The sequence below is a fragment of the Notothenia rossii genome (genome assembly GCF_949606895.1).
Source record: "Notothenia rossii genome assembly, chromosome: 9".
Lineage (NCBI taxonomy): Eukaryota > Metazoa > Chordata > Actinopteri > Perciformes > Nototheniidae > Notothenia > Notothenia rossii.
This window is the reverse complement of record NC_136907.1, coordinates 24,080,986-24,097,068: the sequence shown is the minus strand read 5'-3', so window position 1 is coordinate 24,097,068 and position 16,083 is coordinate 24,080,986. Positions and strand designations below refer to the sequence as shown.

At 38.2% G+C, this 16,083-nt stretch overlaps 1 protein-coding gene across 1 annotated transcript; it reads left to right on the top strand.

Moving 5' to 3' along the window:
- Positions 1-2,633: 2,633 nt before the first annotated feature.
- LOC307018861 (vesicle-associated membrane protein 2-like) lies at positions 2,634-14,306 on the top strand. Its single transcript, XM_079649340.1, has 5 exons — positions 2,634-2,993; positions 7,884-7,983; positions 8,193-8,351; positions 8,570-8,621; positions 9,610-14,306. Coding segments are annotated over exons 1-5 (330 nt in total). The 5' UTR covers positions 2,634-2,991; the 3' UTR covers positions 9,627-14,306.
- The last annotated feature ends 1,777 nt before the right edge of the window (positions 14,307-16,083 follow it).

Genomic DNA, 16,083 nt, shown 5'->3' with positions numbered 1-16,083 from the left:
TGCGGGCTATAAAGAGTTCTCTGTCGTGCGTGCGTGCGTGTGTGTGTGTTTTTTGTGTGTGTGAGGGAGAATGAGTCATGTCTGCATACATTTTTCCAAAAGAAGTCACAGCTCAGGGCTTTGATCAATTATAGATCGAGACTTGCCTATCTGAGCTCTACAATAAAAGTGATGTAGCTGGAACGCCCACACATTACAATTCTCCCCTCATCACAGTGTGGGAGACATAGTTACGGGTTGTACATGACAATGAATTTATTCTCAGTGTTGCCAGTTCCTGTTTGCATTGTGGGAGTTGTGAACTTACTCAAATCCAAATATATATATATAATGAAAACTATTGATTTGCACATTTAAAATTCAAGTATGACTTGCTTTTTTATATGTGCATTTAAAATAAAGTATATTAAAGTGATTGACGTTGAGCAATGGAAGAAAAAACATCGTCGAGCAACTGTTCATTTTTGTTATGGTGTGTTGTGTTGGACTAACTGCCAACAGATGTGCAATAACAACGGATGCTGTACCACAACGTGAACAATTATTTCCGAATCATCATTTAAATAATTACATTTGTTTCTTTATTTCCTGCCATAAAGCTCAGAAAAGATGGATGATTAGCATATGTTATTAGGAAACGTATATTAATATGACCTACAAAGCTTTATTCTGTTTTAAATTGAAATGTTCCAGAATAAAAACAATGAGTTAAAGGATTCCATAAATACAATATATAAAACGTTTACTTAGCATTGTGTTTCCCACATTCAAAACCAGGTATACAAATATGAAATATGTTGCATAAAAAGGATTTTATAATTCCAGATTTCTTCTCGAAACATTTACCAGCTGCTTTCTCTCCTGATATTTTCTAAAGACGACAGTATACTCTAACAGGGTTGGATTTCTGCAGATAACCCCCAAAGAGAAGACAAACTGACTAATGTGACATTGTAAATACAGAACGTGTGTAACACTGCACACTTTTCAAAACAACACTGGTTGCAGGCTTTCAAACAGAGCTGTCCTATAGCACCACCATGTGGGCTCTTAAGAGTGTGAGTCACCCAATGAACCAAAAGACTGAAACCACTTCCTCCTTGGAACCACACAAAATATCCATCATTTGTACAGGCAGGGTTCAGATGGCACTTTTTATGGTTAAAAGATTGCATTATGTATTTTAAAAAAAAGTTGCAGTGAAGCTCTGTAATTGTATGGCTTGAATAATTTATAAAAATGGAGGATTAAATAAGGTGAAAAACAAACGGTAGCTGATGTTGTTGTTGATAGCCAAAGAAAAGCAGGAGAGGAACTCATAGACATGTTCAGTAAAAAGATCACCTGTCTGATTTCAAATGTTTTTTCTTAGTTTTGACATAACAATATTAAGTATAGACAAAAACGTTGCACACTCCATTTCCATTTCCATGTTAAAGTGAAATGCATATGGAGCCAGTGTGTATACATGTTCTGTCTACTTCCAGTGACATGCAGGACAACCCCTTGCTATGTGTTGAATATTTTTGTATTTTAAGTAATGTTATTTACAACTTGCACTAGCTACAATTGCATGTAATTCCAGTTTAGTGCTGCTTCTTTGAAAAACCCAATCTGGGCTCATTTTGAATTTACTAAATAACAAACAAATACATTACAGCCTCAACCTCTGTAAGGGTTAACTTACAGGTGGAGAGTTTGATTTGTGTGTTTCTTAACTGATCATAATTGAAGAAAAGTACATTTAGCCTTAAAAGGTCTTCAGGATTGTTAACTTGATATGTGTATGCTTTGTTTGACCAGCTAGTGAAGCAACATTTTACTTAGTTATTAATAAAATGTTACATTACAGTTTATATTAGTTAACAAAGGACGCTGTGTACAGACCGAAGTCGAACTCAAGTGAAACATTTTTTTGATTATGGACATTAAGGGGGGAAAAAAATGTGTGATTTTAATTTCCACTATACAAGAAAGAGTAAAAGATTCAAGGAAACCATGGTTACATTTAATTTCAACATTTTGCCTTATCAACCTTTTGACTTTATTCTCAAAATGCAAAATTAATGAAAACGTACCCCTCTCGTTTTTTTCTTGCCTTGAATATATTGTTTATGAGTAATTATGTGATTTTGTTTTGCTTTGCTAGGGGATCTACTAAAGGAGCAGAAATGGAACCTATGACCCCCACATATAATTATGTCAGGATTATGTTTTACAATTAAAAGCAGCACACTGGATGTAATGCAGATTAACCTGAAATAACAGTGAAGCCTTGTTCCTCGACCAAAAGGGTGGTAAATGATTTGCAGGTGGTTTTACTCTCCACTACATCCCTGTCCATATTTACTATGAATGATAACCAAACACCTTCTGAGAAGCTGGCCACACCCCCTTTTGAGGAACGCCATTTTGTTGTCACACAGACTTGTCGTCAAAATAAGCCCCTTTAATGAAGTTTTAAACCCAAAGAAGACCATGACATGTAATGCATGCAAAGGAAATATGCTGAGAGTCCCCTTAGCCACTTAAATATATAAAAACAGTGCTGTTCTGGGCGATAAAACGGTGTGTTTGATGTCTCCGGTGGTCACCCATTTCAACATGAAACTCGCCGCGATTGACGTCACTGAGCCATCTTTGTCCACCTAATCCAGGCGGCTCCGTATTACTCCTTCATTACTGCACGGACTCTGACAGCGCCGGGCTCCGGAATTAGCCTGCAGGTGCCTCATCGGCCGTAGAAATAGGAAGAGGAAAATAGATTTTTTTAGCGAGGAGGAAACGCATCTCAGTCTGTACAGATAGAAGCCAGTGCTCCTCCTAGGCTATATAGGCAGGGAAACGACACAATAACCAACCAAAGGGAGCCAGAGGGTAGAGCGGAGCGCAGAAGGCAATCCACATCCATCTGCCAGCCAGCCACTTACTGAGCGCTTACATTTCCAGTCCGGATTTCAGCACAGCTGTCCAGCCAATACAACCAGGAAAATGTGAGTACAACATCGTTAAGGCACTCTTTTTTTCTAATTTATTAATGAATATCATCCTCACGACGGATGTTGTCAGGCTACGTGGGATTAATGGTGTCTGAATGGTCTCTTGTGTGTATTTTCCATTAAATACAGGGGTTATGTAAAAGGTCTCACGTTAGTCAGTATATCTGTGTTAAATACTGCTGTTTAATTTCATTTTACACCTGTTATTTATCCAATAGGATCCGAACGTAAAATGTAGAGGCTAAAGCGTCGGCCTAACCTTGGAGCATACGGAGGGTGTATCGCCTTTAAACACATTATAAGCTTATTTTTTCGGCTTTTACACGATAAACTAGCTCCTTGTCTGTCGCGTGCCTTTTTTTATTTAACTGTCTCTTGCTTTTCGCCGACCGGAGCCAGCACGCGCGCATCTTTTCCAGTTTGGACTGGTTTGGTTTGAAAGGACACCGTCTGTGTGCGATTACCCACAGGCTAATTAAAACCACATGAAGAATACACCGTGTACAAAAACCCTGTTGTCCTTACTCAACATTTGCAGGCCTTTTCTTTCTGACCACAGGTGACGATTAAGCTAATTCAAGAAACAGCAAGGGCACCAGGTTGAACATGTATAGCGTCGACATTATTCGACGAACACTCCAAAGACCTGCTTATAGACGATGATATTATTAGCTCTGAAGTAGGCTTAGGCCTAGTTTACGTGATATTTGCAACCCACAGCGGGGGGTGGGGGTAGCCTAGCCTCCTACTGTATGTCGTCGATTGTCGTGCGAGGGCGTACAGCTATATATCTCACTATATTTCAGGCAGACTTCAGGTGGAAATGGAACCTGTAAAATGTCCACCTCCCTGTCGATTGTTTCTCCCCTTTTGTTTTATACAATTACATAAATGGGGTAGGAAAGAAGAGCCGTGACAACCTCGCCTGTCAGTTTGTGTTAAAACGTTGCTGCCGACACACGACATGCCATTGAGCTGGGGCGACATGTCTGCTCCCTCTGTGGGCTGTATGTTACATTTGTCACCGACATGTTGGTTGTATTTTTTCATCCAAGTGTTTGAAATCCAACCCCCCATATAAGGAAGCTCCCCGCCCTCTATGTTGCAGGCTTGCACTGTATTTACAGGCCTCGTCGTGATGTGTTACAGGACGTTATGTATGCCTTGTGTGTCCCTGTATACAGTCAGACAGGGGGGAAAGTGAGTGTTGTGTGGGTCAGGTTCAGAGACATCAGACAGAATGGGACAGTGAGGCTGGACCAGACAGCTTCTGGTCTGGCTGCTGAGGCGCTGTCCAGTGCTGAAATGTCGCTCTCCAGTGCTCAAAGTCAGACAGGTTGCTTTTCCCATGACAGTGAGCAAACAAACAGAAATCCATTCTTTATGCCTTTGTGTGTGCGTATGATGAGGAAAGAAAAAAGGTTACATAATAAAAGAACCTAAGACAATGCACAGTTGGAATAAAAACCTTAGGGCTTGTCAAAGAAACCCGCCTAACATAGAAAGACAGCTGTTTATGCTTGCCACCCTTTGACAAACATAACATATTCTTTATCATATCTGAAACCAAGCAAATTATGCATTTTCTAAACATTATTTCTCAGGGTCAAAGAACAGAGTAGCTAGTATCACATACAAAATATCAAATAAAAAATGATGCTATGATATTTTATCTAAATATGTAAATGTAAAGTGTGTAAAATCAGATACACCATTATATCAGTGAGTCCTTAAACCTTGCACAGGTGTCGCAGGAGCCATTTTTGGACACTAAATTACTTTTTATAAGCTCTGTCTTCCCTAAATCTTGATAATTTATTATTTCATCTTCATGACAAAATGAATATTTGTTATGTTTCAAAGGTGAATTCCTATTATTACTGTTTCGCTTGTTTAACCTTTATTGTGATGTGTTATTATGCTATGTCTATTATCTAATTTGACCAGCAGGTAGGCAGATTTCTTTGTCAAAAGATGGACATCTATGGCCTAATGGTTGAGATGTTGAATCAAGGGAAATAGGTTGAGCAGGCTTTATTGATCACCAATATCTTCTGAACATATCACTGTAATCAATACATCTATCAATAAAGAGGTGGTGGTATCACCATTACATATGCCATAGGTGGAGCATATAGAGACCACCCTCAGTTTATCATGTTCAAGTAAGGATTAAGCACCGAAGTGGCAAGGATTAAAACAGTTACAAAACACCCAGGTTGCCCTCCATCAAACCCAGTAGGCAGAGTTCAAAGGAAGTGGAGCCTGGGGGGACATTTTGTCGGTGCAATAATTACTGGTCCTGGTTGGTTGAGGTGTTAGTTCATAGGTGATAATAATCTTTGCAGACAAGTGAAAAAAACCACATTGTAATTACATCGAAGCGATAGAGTTTAATGTATAGGCAGGGAATGTCAACCATTCTTCATCCAACACATGAAGTACTGTATATCTTCATTTGAAATTCATAATAGAAATTCTCCCGTACACTGCAAGCAGCCTTGTGTATTTCACATTGTGGGTTTCTATTAGGGCTGGTTGGCATCGACAAGGACCACCGGCACCATCAGGGCCCTATTGAAAGGGATTTGTTGTTGTTAGAGGATTAGTGATGTGTGAGCGTGTAAAGGTGACCTTTATACAGAGTTCCTTCTCACACTGAGTTACAACCAAGGTTACTTTGCCAGGCGATACTACAGACTTAGTCAATCTCACATTCTAATTTTAGAAACTGCTTCATTGTCTAATGTATTGATTACTCCGGCTAGATAGATAGCAATAAAGCTGGCAGAATTTAGCCTGCTGGGATATTCCACTACTTCATTAAATATTTAAGTATTTTAAACATTCTTAATTTGTTTTTTAATGTATCAATCTGCTGCTATAGGAAGTGTCATCATGTTTGAGCAAATTGCATGATGATATAACGTCATTAATATGGGCACAACATATCACACTGTTTTTCTGCTTGCTTCTTGTGCTGCTGTAGTGATATGCAGGGATAGATTTTCACTTTAGTGATCAGACAACGTTCAATGTCAAGATGCACTGGATTTTAGGGTTTCTTTATGTATGCATATTTCCTGAATTTGACTAATAGGGAAATGATACCAATACTGTTTATTTAGGTAGGTTGTCACTTAGCTGAAACATGATTCTTTTTGATGGTCTGTGGTTTTTGCTATCACTCAACACAGTTTGTTATTCTATCATGTAAGATGTACACAATCAACAACAGGGGCTTCGATGGAACCGGTTGAGAATCAAGAAATAAAGATATACCAAGTATACTTTGAGTATTTGTGGTGATATGTTTTTCCTGCTCCAAACAAGTACGTGTCAACATAAAGACCAGACATTTTTTCTCAGAACTTCCACTTTTCAGTGTAAATGCTGCTCTTGCTTTCACTGCCTTTCTCTCACTGAGGTCATTAGTGGTGCGTGGTAGTCAATTATCTTTGGTAAAGTAGGTCATTAGCTGGGCTCTCGCACTTACACACAGATATTTTCGTTATTCCAACTCAGAAAATCTAACATCCTACAAATTATATCTGATTCTAACTTGAATCTCAAAACCCAACATAAATGGGTGCAATTTTCCATATCTTTCATAAATAGCAGAGTACCCCTTGTGTTTCCATGATGTCGCCGTCATCTGTTAGCTCCAGGCAATGTTCGATCCACAGCTACATCCCACAAGAGCAAATATACTAACTCAGTCATTTCAAAACAACAAACAGTTCGCTCAAATTATATATTTGGAAGCACACACATTAACATTTGTAGCCCCTTGCTAACATACGTATGAGTAACAGTTATCAAATATCATAGAGCAGGAGTGGGGCAAGGTACCCATGTATTGATATACAGTCACAAACCCAATTGTAGTGACATAATGGACACACATCACATTGCTACCTTTCACACATACATAAGTATGACCATCCCTCACGTATACTTCTAACTCCTCATTGGGCAAATACAATTCTCATATACAAATCTTTCATATGTGTCAATGTATTAAACATGGTTTACATGAATCGTCATAACCCAACACATTTCCATCATTCACATAGTAGCTTGTTTTCCCACATACCGCCTCAAAGACAACATATTACATTCGATTCCTATCAGACACTTTTCAAAAGGATATAGCATTACAAGGTACATGTCTTTATTGATCATAGGGTGTTATTGGATGTGAAATCTTTATTGCAGTATATGAGGACTTTACTCTGAAACTGTAATTAGGAAGGGCACATTAAGACACCTAATCAAACATTGAAACAATTCAAATGAGCTTTCTTGTGAAAAATTAGAAAATCAAACATTTAAGATATGGTTAAATATAAAAATGTATTAAAGGTGGGGTAGGTAAGTTTGAGAAACCGGCTCGAGATACACTTTTTGTTATATTCTATGGAATGCTCTTAACATCCCGATAGCAATGAATATATTAAATGCTTTGACAAAAAATCCATTAAAAAATGTCATCTGTGGAAGCCGTAGTACTGTAAAAAGCACGACCAATCATTTTAGTCGGCCCGGCTAAAATAACTGGATGGCCTACCTGCCTGTCAGCCTTCCCTCTGTTCACAAACTTATCTCGTGCCCTCATTGGTCATGTGTGCGTTCGTATGTGTTGGAGGAGGGGCTCTGTAAGGAAGTGGCAGATTTTTTCTGGCTGTGTATTTTCAAATTCTAGCGCACTCGAGCTGGTTTCTCCAAAATGACCTACCCCACCTTTAACTTTAATAAACTTATATCATTCTTGTTACCTTGGATCTGTCTTCTGTATTAGAATACACATGGGAAACCTACTTTCATATCTTGTTACAGAAGCTTAATATAACCACTGATTCTTTAAATGTGTTGTATCATTAGGTCTGCCCCAGCTGGAGCCCCTGGAGCTGATGGAGCGAATCAGCCCCCCAACCTCACCAGCAACCGTCGTCTGCAGCAGACGCAGGCGCAGGTGGATGAGGTGAGTGAACACCTCTCCTCAAACCCAAAGACATGTTGTGACAACATTTACGCTTTAAACTTATTTCAATAGTCATCTGTTGGTAATCTAATCTTCTCTTATTGCTCACACTCGATACAAATTTCAACATGATTTGATGTCAAACTTAATATACTCGTTCTGCCTCGATAGCTGAATAATCGACATGGTTATCTGGTGTCTCTCCCCAGGTTGTGGATATCATGCGTGTAAACGTGGATAAGGTTCTGGAGCGTGATCAGAAGCTGTCAGAATTGGACGATAGGGCCGACGCCCTGCAGGCTGGAGCCTCTCAGTTTGAGACCAGCGCTGCTAAACTGAAGAATAAATACTGGTGGAAGAATGCCAAGGTGAGAACATGCAGGCACGCTTACTTGAATAGCAAGTGCCTGCTTATAAAAGCAGCCTTAAGCTTCCCTGTTTACAGAACAGTAAAGAACAATAATTATGATTTATTAACAAGACAGAAACAGATTAAATGACTGTGCTTAGATACAAATACTGTACGAAAGAAATGACAATTTTGACTGCTTTTCTGATGAGCTTTTCTGAAACCCCCTGACTACAGATGATGATTATCCTGGGTGTGATATGCCTGATTGTCCTCATCGTCATTATTGGTAAGAAACCATCCATAATCAACACAGATTTGTAATCTTAATGGACTTCACATGTTATGAAAATGTTTTTTCATTGCTTGTGCGAAAACATGTGCCTTCCAAGGCCCAAACTGTAAAATAAGACAACCCAGTCAGTTTCTCATTGGCTACCTAGTCATTAAGATGTGCAGGCTCATAAGAATATACCGCCCCACCTGTTTCAGTAATGCCACTAAGGCTAGAGAACTATCATTGCTAAGAAAATCCTATAGAAATAGAATAGAGTAGAACAGACATTCGAATCAAGGCATTAGGATGGTCAGAGCAGCGGCCAGTTTTTGTCCACCGTTGCCATTGCAAAGAACTGTGAGAGGTGAATCAGAATCAGGTTTATTGCCAGGTAGGTTCACACGTACGAGGACTTTGACTTGATGTCATGGTGCAGACATAACATTTTAAACAAAGATTTTAAAAAGTACACAGATAGTGAACTATATTAAGAACACTGTAATAAAAAGAGTGGGCAGCTCATTCTATTTCCATTGGCGAATAAGAGTCGGAGTGCCATTTTTCTTTGAACTAGTCAAATGGGTTCAATATCTGTTCCACTCTCATGCTGTTTCTATGGGTGTGGCCTATTTTCTTTGCAAGCCAATCAGAGCTTTACAGGGGTTCTTAAAGAGACCGGTTCTAAAACAGAGCGTTTCAGACAAAGGGTGAATACCTGTATACTCAGACAGACAAATTGATAACTAAAATGTGTTTTTTGACATTAAAGCATGTAAACATGTTCTATTAGCAACTCAATATACATATATGAACCTAAAAAATGAGAACCATAAATCCCCTTTAATCAACTGTAAAACGGAATGTCACATTGTACACCTACATGTTGAATAATATAAGGCAGGACAATGTAAGTTGTTAGCAAATGTTGGTTTGATGACCTATGCATTACTTGACAGAGTATGAATCAAACACTCCTTTTCCTTTCTTTCTTTTCTTACAGTGTACTTCAGCACCTAAGAAGAATCGCTCCTACCCCAGTCTAATTTTTCCTTGCAACAGAAAAGAAACCCTCAAATTGATCACAAAATTAACCATAATTTATTATATATATCTCCCGAATAGCCTCGATATAACCCCCCTAAACCTTCAGGGCCCCATGGTTCCCCCTCTTCCACAACCTCGCCTCTGGACCCTCGTCAATATTTGTCCTGTGAGTGTGTGGCCCTGTCTCCTTTCTGGGTCCTCTTGGCTTTTCTAACCTGCCATACTGAGAACCAAACACTTGTGACGATGCAACAACAGAAAAGGAAACAACGGTTGGCGATAATTGTTACATAACTGATATATATAGTTCTTTGTAGAGTTTTATTCTGATATATACTGTTTTGTAGGTGTGTGTGTGTGTGTGTGTGCATTTTGTATTTTTTAATTTTTGTATTAATTTTACGTATGCTTCAGCGTTAACTACTGCCTATTAATCAAAGTGTGTATCTTGCATGTTATCATCATCCGTCTGTCCCTTGCTTACTCTCTCTTTTTGGTGTATTTTTGCACAGTGGAGTTCGTCTCCATTTCACGATGGAAATATCATTTTACGTTAGAGTTCATCCGTGTTACTCGTGTCCACTTAGAAAGTCCAACATAAGTCGGAGATCTAAAATTTGTTAGGAAATATCATCAATTTACAGAAATGTGGGCTATAACACAGACAAAACTGCCCTTGAGATTTCCCCAGATTTCTATAACTTGATGTTATAGTCTTAGCTTCTTTGCTGGCTTTCCAAGAAAGTAAGTGCTCACTGATATTGATCAAACCTACAAGTAATGCATGAATTGTTAAACTAATCCCTAGTATTCATCATCATTTCTCAGCCCTTTCCATCCTCTCAGAATCTGTGTTCTCTTTCTCCATTTCACTCCTCTAACACCTTCCATCTTCGTCTGTCAGCATGCTTGAACACGTCAATTTCTTCTGATCATTTCTAAACTGCCATAGATTGGACCAATGTCTGTAGATGTTTCTTTTTTATTTAAATATTACGTAGTGTCTTATTTCGAAAACATTCCTTCATTGCAGTCTAGTGCAAATGGTCTTACCGTAGCACATGTAAGTGTAAGTATCTTTAAAAAAAAAAAACGTGCGACGGAACTCGTGTCTATAACGTCGGTCATACAAAACATAGGAGAATAATAGTTATAGTTAATAGCTGTAAGGGTACGTTTTGGATCAGACCTTCAATCTGTCCAAATGATTATGTTTTGTAATATGGGTGATGTCATCTTAACATTACACTTACAGTATACTGTGGAGATGTCATTCGTGTGGATATGGGCTTGAAATGCAAGGAGATCAAATTGGGCCGATGCATAAATGAAAAAAAATCCATACAGCAAATGTTCATTCTGATTGGCCCATTACTTACATGGACACTGAAAAGCGTCTCCAGTCACTTCTATTAGTTACTGTAGAAGAGTTCCAGTCAAACATACCCTCGCGCGGTGGAGGATTGGCTGACTGCGTAAAAAAAGGAATCTGTTTAAAATGCACAAACAACCTTGTTTTTGATGGCGCTGTCTGGCTGGTCAATAGCCTGGCCAAAGGAGATCCTCGTGCAGCAAAACCTCTCCACTTGAAGAGCACATAGAAAAAAGAGACAATTCAGCCTTATTTGCAAATCCAGAAACAGGGACAGAGGTGAATGAGGAAAATGTCAGATTCACAGTTGAGTTTTAGGTCAGCAACTTTGGGGTAGGCTCAGAAATGTTACTGTCTAAGGTTTAGCGACAAGAAACGTGAGAAGCAATTATTCAAAAAATAAATAAAAGTAGCACTCCGAAGAAGAGTGTTGTGCTAGCGCAGTGGTTCTGTCTCAGTGTTTCTCCCTATAGTTAAGGCCTTTTTTTTCTTTTTTTAAATATAATAGATTCTATTTTTATTATAGTATATTTTTGTGTGATACAGACAGGTAAAGAGGAAGTGTGCAATTAGTGCTATCTGCTGCCAACAGCAGTGAGCTCCTCTTTACCTCTGTGGTGTGTTTTTTGTAATTCAGCTCTGTGCGTTATACACTGCCAAGCAACAAGGGAGAGGCTTCTATTCTTATTGCAATTCTTTCTTTCACTGGTGCCCTCGCTGGTCTAGTCTTAAAAAACTTTTTTTGTTTTACATGTTCCGGCATCTACTCATGTGTGTTCTACCTTGTAGGCTACTTGAGCAGGAAACATGATGCGCCTGGTTTTTAAGAGTCAAACTAAGGCCTTGTACACATGTATACAAGATGATATGAACCTACACATACAAGTGTGTTGATTTGAAGCTATTTTAAGATCTAATCTAAGACCTTAAAAACATTGGAAATCACTTATTCTATAACATTTCTGTCTCATGAAACAGAGGGTTTTTAAGTGTGCATTAATACATACTGAACAGGAAGCAACTCAGCTCATGCTCCTACTGCCACTAATGTCCTTGTAAAAAAAACTCAAATGATGGACAGGAGTCTTTGGAAAACTATTTTAAAAAAACACTACGATATTTCAAAACGTGTGTGTAAAGCCTTAGTAGCCTTGTCTCTTTTCAACATGACTTTTTACCTTCCTCACCAGCTGAGTAGACCAACCTGCCCCCCTTTTGCTCAACTTACTTACTGATTCAGAATCCTACAGTGTGTGTGTGTGTGTGTGTGTGTGTGTGTGTGTGTGTGTGTGTGTGTGTGTGTGTGTTTGTGTGTGTTTGTGTGTGTGTGTGTGCGTGGGTGTGTGGTGTGGTGTGTGTGTGTGTGTGTGTTAGAATAGCTCTGTGTGGGGAATATCCCTAGTTTATCCCGACAGATTAGGCCGCTTAAATCTCAGAGTGAGTGCACGTTGTTTCCTTGACCACTAAAGTACAAAAGTAGACAGGTCGCAGATCTGCCGGCCATTCTATTAGGACCCTAACCTTAGCAAACCCCCTCCTCCCCCTCCCGACAGAGCAAAAGTAAACTGCAGAAGATTACCAAAGACCAGATTTCCATGCTTACGCTGCCAATTGCCATCAAAAACAAGCGGAGAGAAACAGGTTATCCTAACTATACAAGTCTGTTTTAACTAGCTTAAACCCGATTTATCCACAGATTACAGGACCTTTTACACACTATGTATATGGTGTGTCAGTTTGGCTTGTGAGTGTGCCATTCTAATATGCAAGTTAAACCAAAACACAAGGGCCGAGTGCTTCAAATCTCAAACACAGTCCGCCCCGGGAGAGCCTCTTTAATCTGTAACAAATATTCCGAAACATGATCCTATAACTAATAATAGCACAACTCTTCTTCTTTTGTCTCCATAGTGCTGCCAAGTTCTAAAATGAAAAGACATAAACTAACTATAGCTATTAAAAATAAACCTAGAAAAATGTTTAAAAAAAATCTGCATTGTTTGGTGTTGTAATATGGGGGTGTTTTGGGGGGTAGGGGGTCCTATATCCTCAGGTTTAAGGTATTAGCAATTTACCAAAATATATATGAGGACAAAACTATATTAGCAAAGTGTAAAATTGGGTTTTCGGCAATAGAACATCACCATAGGGTTACAAATGTGGTCCTTTTAGCCATCATGCAGTAGTTAACCACACAGTGGGCTGAAGTGAAATAACACTACTGATTGGGGTAGGACTTCTGTGTTATCCATGGATCCAACGGTTGTGAGTGCTCAACACATTTGGTCACAGTGGTCAAAATGAAGTGAGTGCTCTCTTTTGTTCCGCTACTTTACTGTCTGTTCGAAAAGAAGTGCGTATCTATTTCAACATCGTGGCACTTTTTTTGTTGTGGTTTATCTGTTTTGGTGGGATGGGAACATGAGTCTGTGGAGAATATTGTCTTATGTCAACCTCAAGAATTGTTCATTGAAACTTAAACGCTGCATTCAGGTCATTTGGGAGGCAATTGGAAATGGCCAACACCACAAAAAAGATCTGCAGACCGTCTTCGAAAGCTTGAGTTATACCCGTGGAAACGTACAGAGCAACCTTTACCCCCCCCCCCCCCCTTAACTGGCTTGAATGCAGCAATGGGAGGGAACCTTTTGAGTCTCTGAATGTTCACTGGATTGCTATAATGTAATAATATTCTACTCAATATATGTTTTATTTTCTAACCAAATATTGTGTTTTTCTTTTCGCATCAATTAAGTAATAAACCCAGATGTCACTGAATTGTTTGTATGTAAACACTGATGGGTAAAGGTAAAGAAAATGGGAAGTCAATGGAAAAAAAGTATTTTTACCTTAAATTGTCCAGAATGCTTAGATTGATTCTACAGTTTACATCAGATTGCTGTTTGTATCTATGAGATATCTCTTTTTTTTTAAATCGGTTTATTTTTGAGGAACGATTTTGATTTATCTTTGGGACTGGGGTTTCTTGAATGAAGGCCCATATTGCCCCTGGTCTTCTGGACTTTCAGGAGGGACAAGACTGGAGGATCATGGGCAATGTGCTATGTTTGATCTTTTTTCCCCCCTTTGCTTTTATTTATTGATAGATTTATTGTGCTGTCATTTGGTATGGGATTAGACATTAAACAAGGCTGACTCAACGTAAAGAAGAGGAGACTGAATGAAAAACTAAAGTACATAAAATAATTGTAGTGTAAATCTATCAATGTCTTATTATATTGATGAACATCATGAAATATATGTATATTGGAAAAACAGTATCTATGACAACTTGTACTTTTGTGTGTGTGCTTCACGTGCTTTGTGGATGTGCAACAATGGGCAGATGCAATTTTGATCACAATTCTGGGACCTTATCTGACCTGTATGAAAAAGCATAAATTTATTATCAATTGAAGATAAAACTCTTGCTGCTTTACTTTATCCTAAGTAAACTGTGTCTCAAAAATACATGGAGACAATAGAGGGAGACATAAAGATCCTATTTCTGGTCCAATCACTTCAGACAGTCCACACATTGTGCAATCATCAAACACACACATTTGTGCACACAAATAAATCCGCTCCCGCAAGTGGTATGAAGAATCTTATGTGTTGGAAACAATGCAAACTAAATTCACATTATCTATAAGGCATTTACATTATCATCAATATAATGTTGTATATCAGCGTCAGCGTGTGTATGTAGGATTTGTAAAGAAACAATATTAAACCTCATGAAGCACATTAGGTTAAAAATACTCCAGGGAGGGACAGTTGCTGTCCTCACATTTCCATTCCTGCAGCCTAATGGAGCAGTGCCCTGGTTTATTCCAATGCTAGTCCTTCTATCGTGCAGTTTGATAAAGATAGAAAGATACTGATGGATGAGAACACAAAATCAAGTTTCTGTAGTACACGATAAACAAGCTGCCACCTCATTTTTATCCAAACGCAGCATCCTCTGAGATGAAAAATGTGAATTGGTCTCTATCTCCAGCTATAAAAATACAGAAAAATGTATTTAAATTAAAGTATGGAATTGCTCCTGTGGAGCATAATCAATAACTCCACTGTTGAAATGGTGATATGCTACTAAATGCCATTTGCAAATTTATAGTCCCATACTGATTATACTAGAACACTTCTGAATAATTGTGTTGAATTTCTCTTTTTTGGAAATATTCAATAACTCTTACTTATACGGTGAAGTGCTACCAAAATGACTACACACATACTTCTCTGCTGGTTCTACACCACTTTGTTAGGAGAAATGTGCTTTTGCAATAAAATCACCAAATCTTTTCAAAAGCACGTTTCTTCACAGTAAGTGTTATCAACAGGAGACCGTTAATATGTGAAGGAAGTTTGGTAGCACTTTATGTATAACAGTGGAGTTATTGAAGTTATTTTCAATAATTAAAAAAATCACCGAAATCATTCAGAATCCTTCTTATAAGACAAGGCAAGGCAAGACATGTTTATAGCACCTTTCAACACAAGGCAATTCAAAGTGCTTTACAAAAATGAAAGACATTAAGAAAATGACATTTAAAAGCAGTCATTAAAAAGCAAAGATAATCAAATAAACATTAAAAGAAAAAATACATGAATAAAAGTTACATTGCAGTTTAAGATATGAATAGTTCAATTAAAAGCAGTGGCAAAAAGAAAAGTCTTCAAAAGTCTTTATTATCAAATAAATGTTTAAGTAAACCAACAGGAGAAATGTGTGAACTGCCAAAGTCCAATAAATGCAGTTGCTTTCTTTGTCTGATGTGGATAATGCATTTAAGCTCTTAAAAAGTATTGTTAAAAAATAATTCTCAGACATAACACAAGTTCTACAGTCTGGACTTTCTGTGGGATTAAAGCAAAGGTGGAGGTGCGAAACAGCATTATATATGTTTACTCTCTTTAAATGGTGCTGTCTCTTCATCAGCACGAGTCTGTATTTGATAAATCAACAGAACAAAGACATCTAGTTAAAGAGAACCCATGTGTGTTCGTAAATGTATTAGATTCAGCACAACAAATGTGTAGGTAGAGTAAATAAAA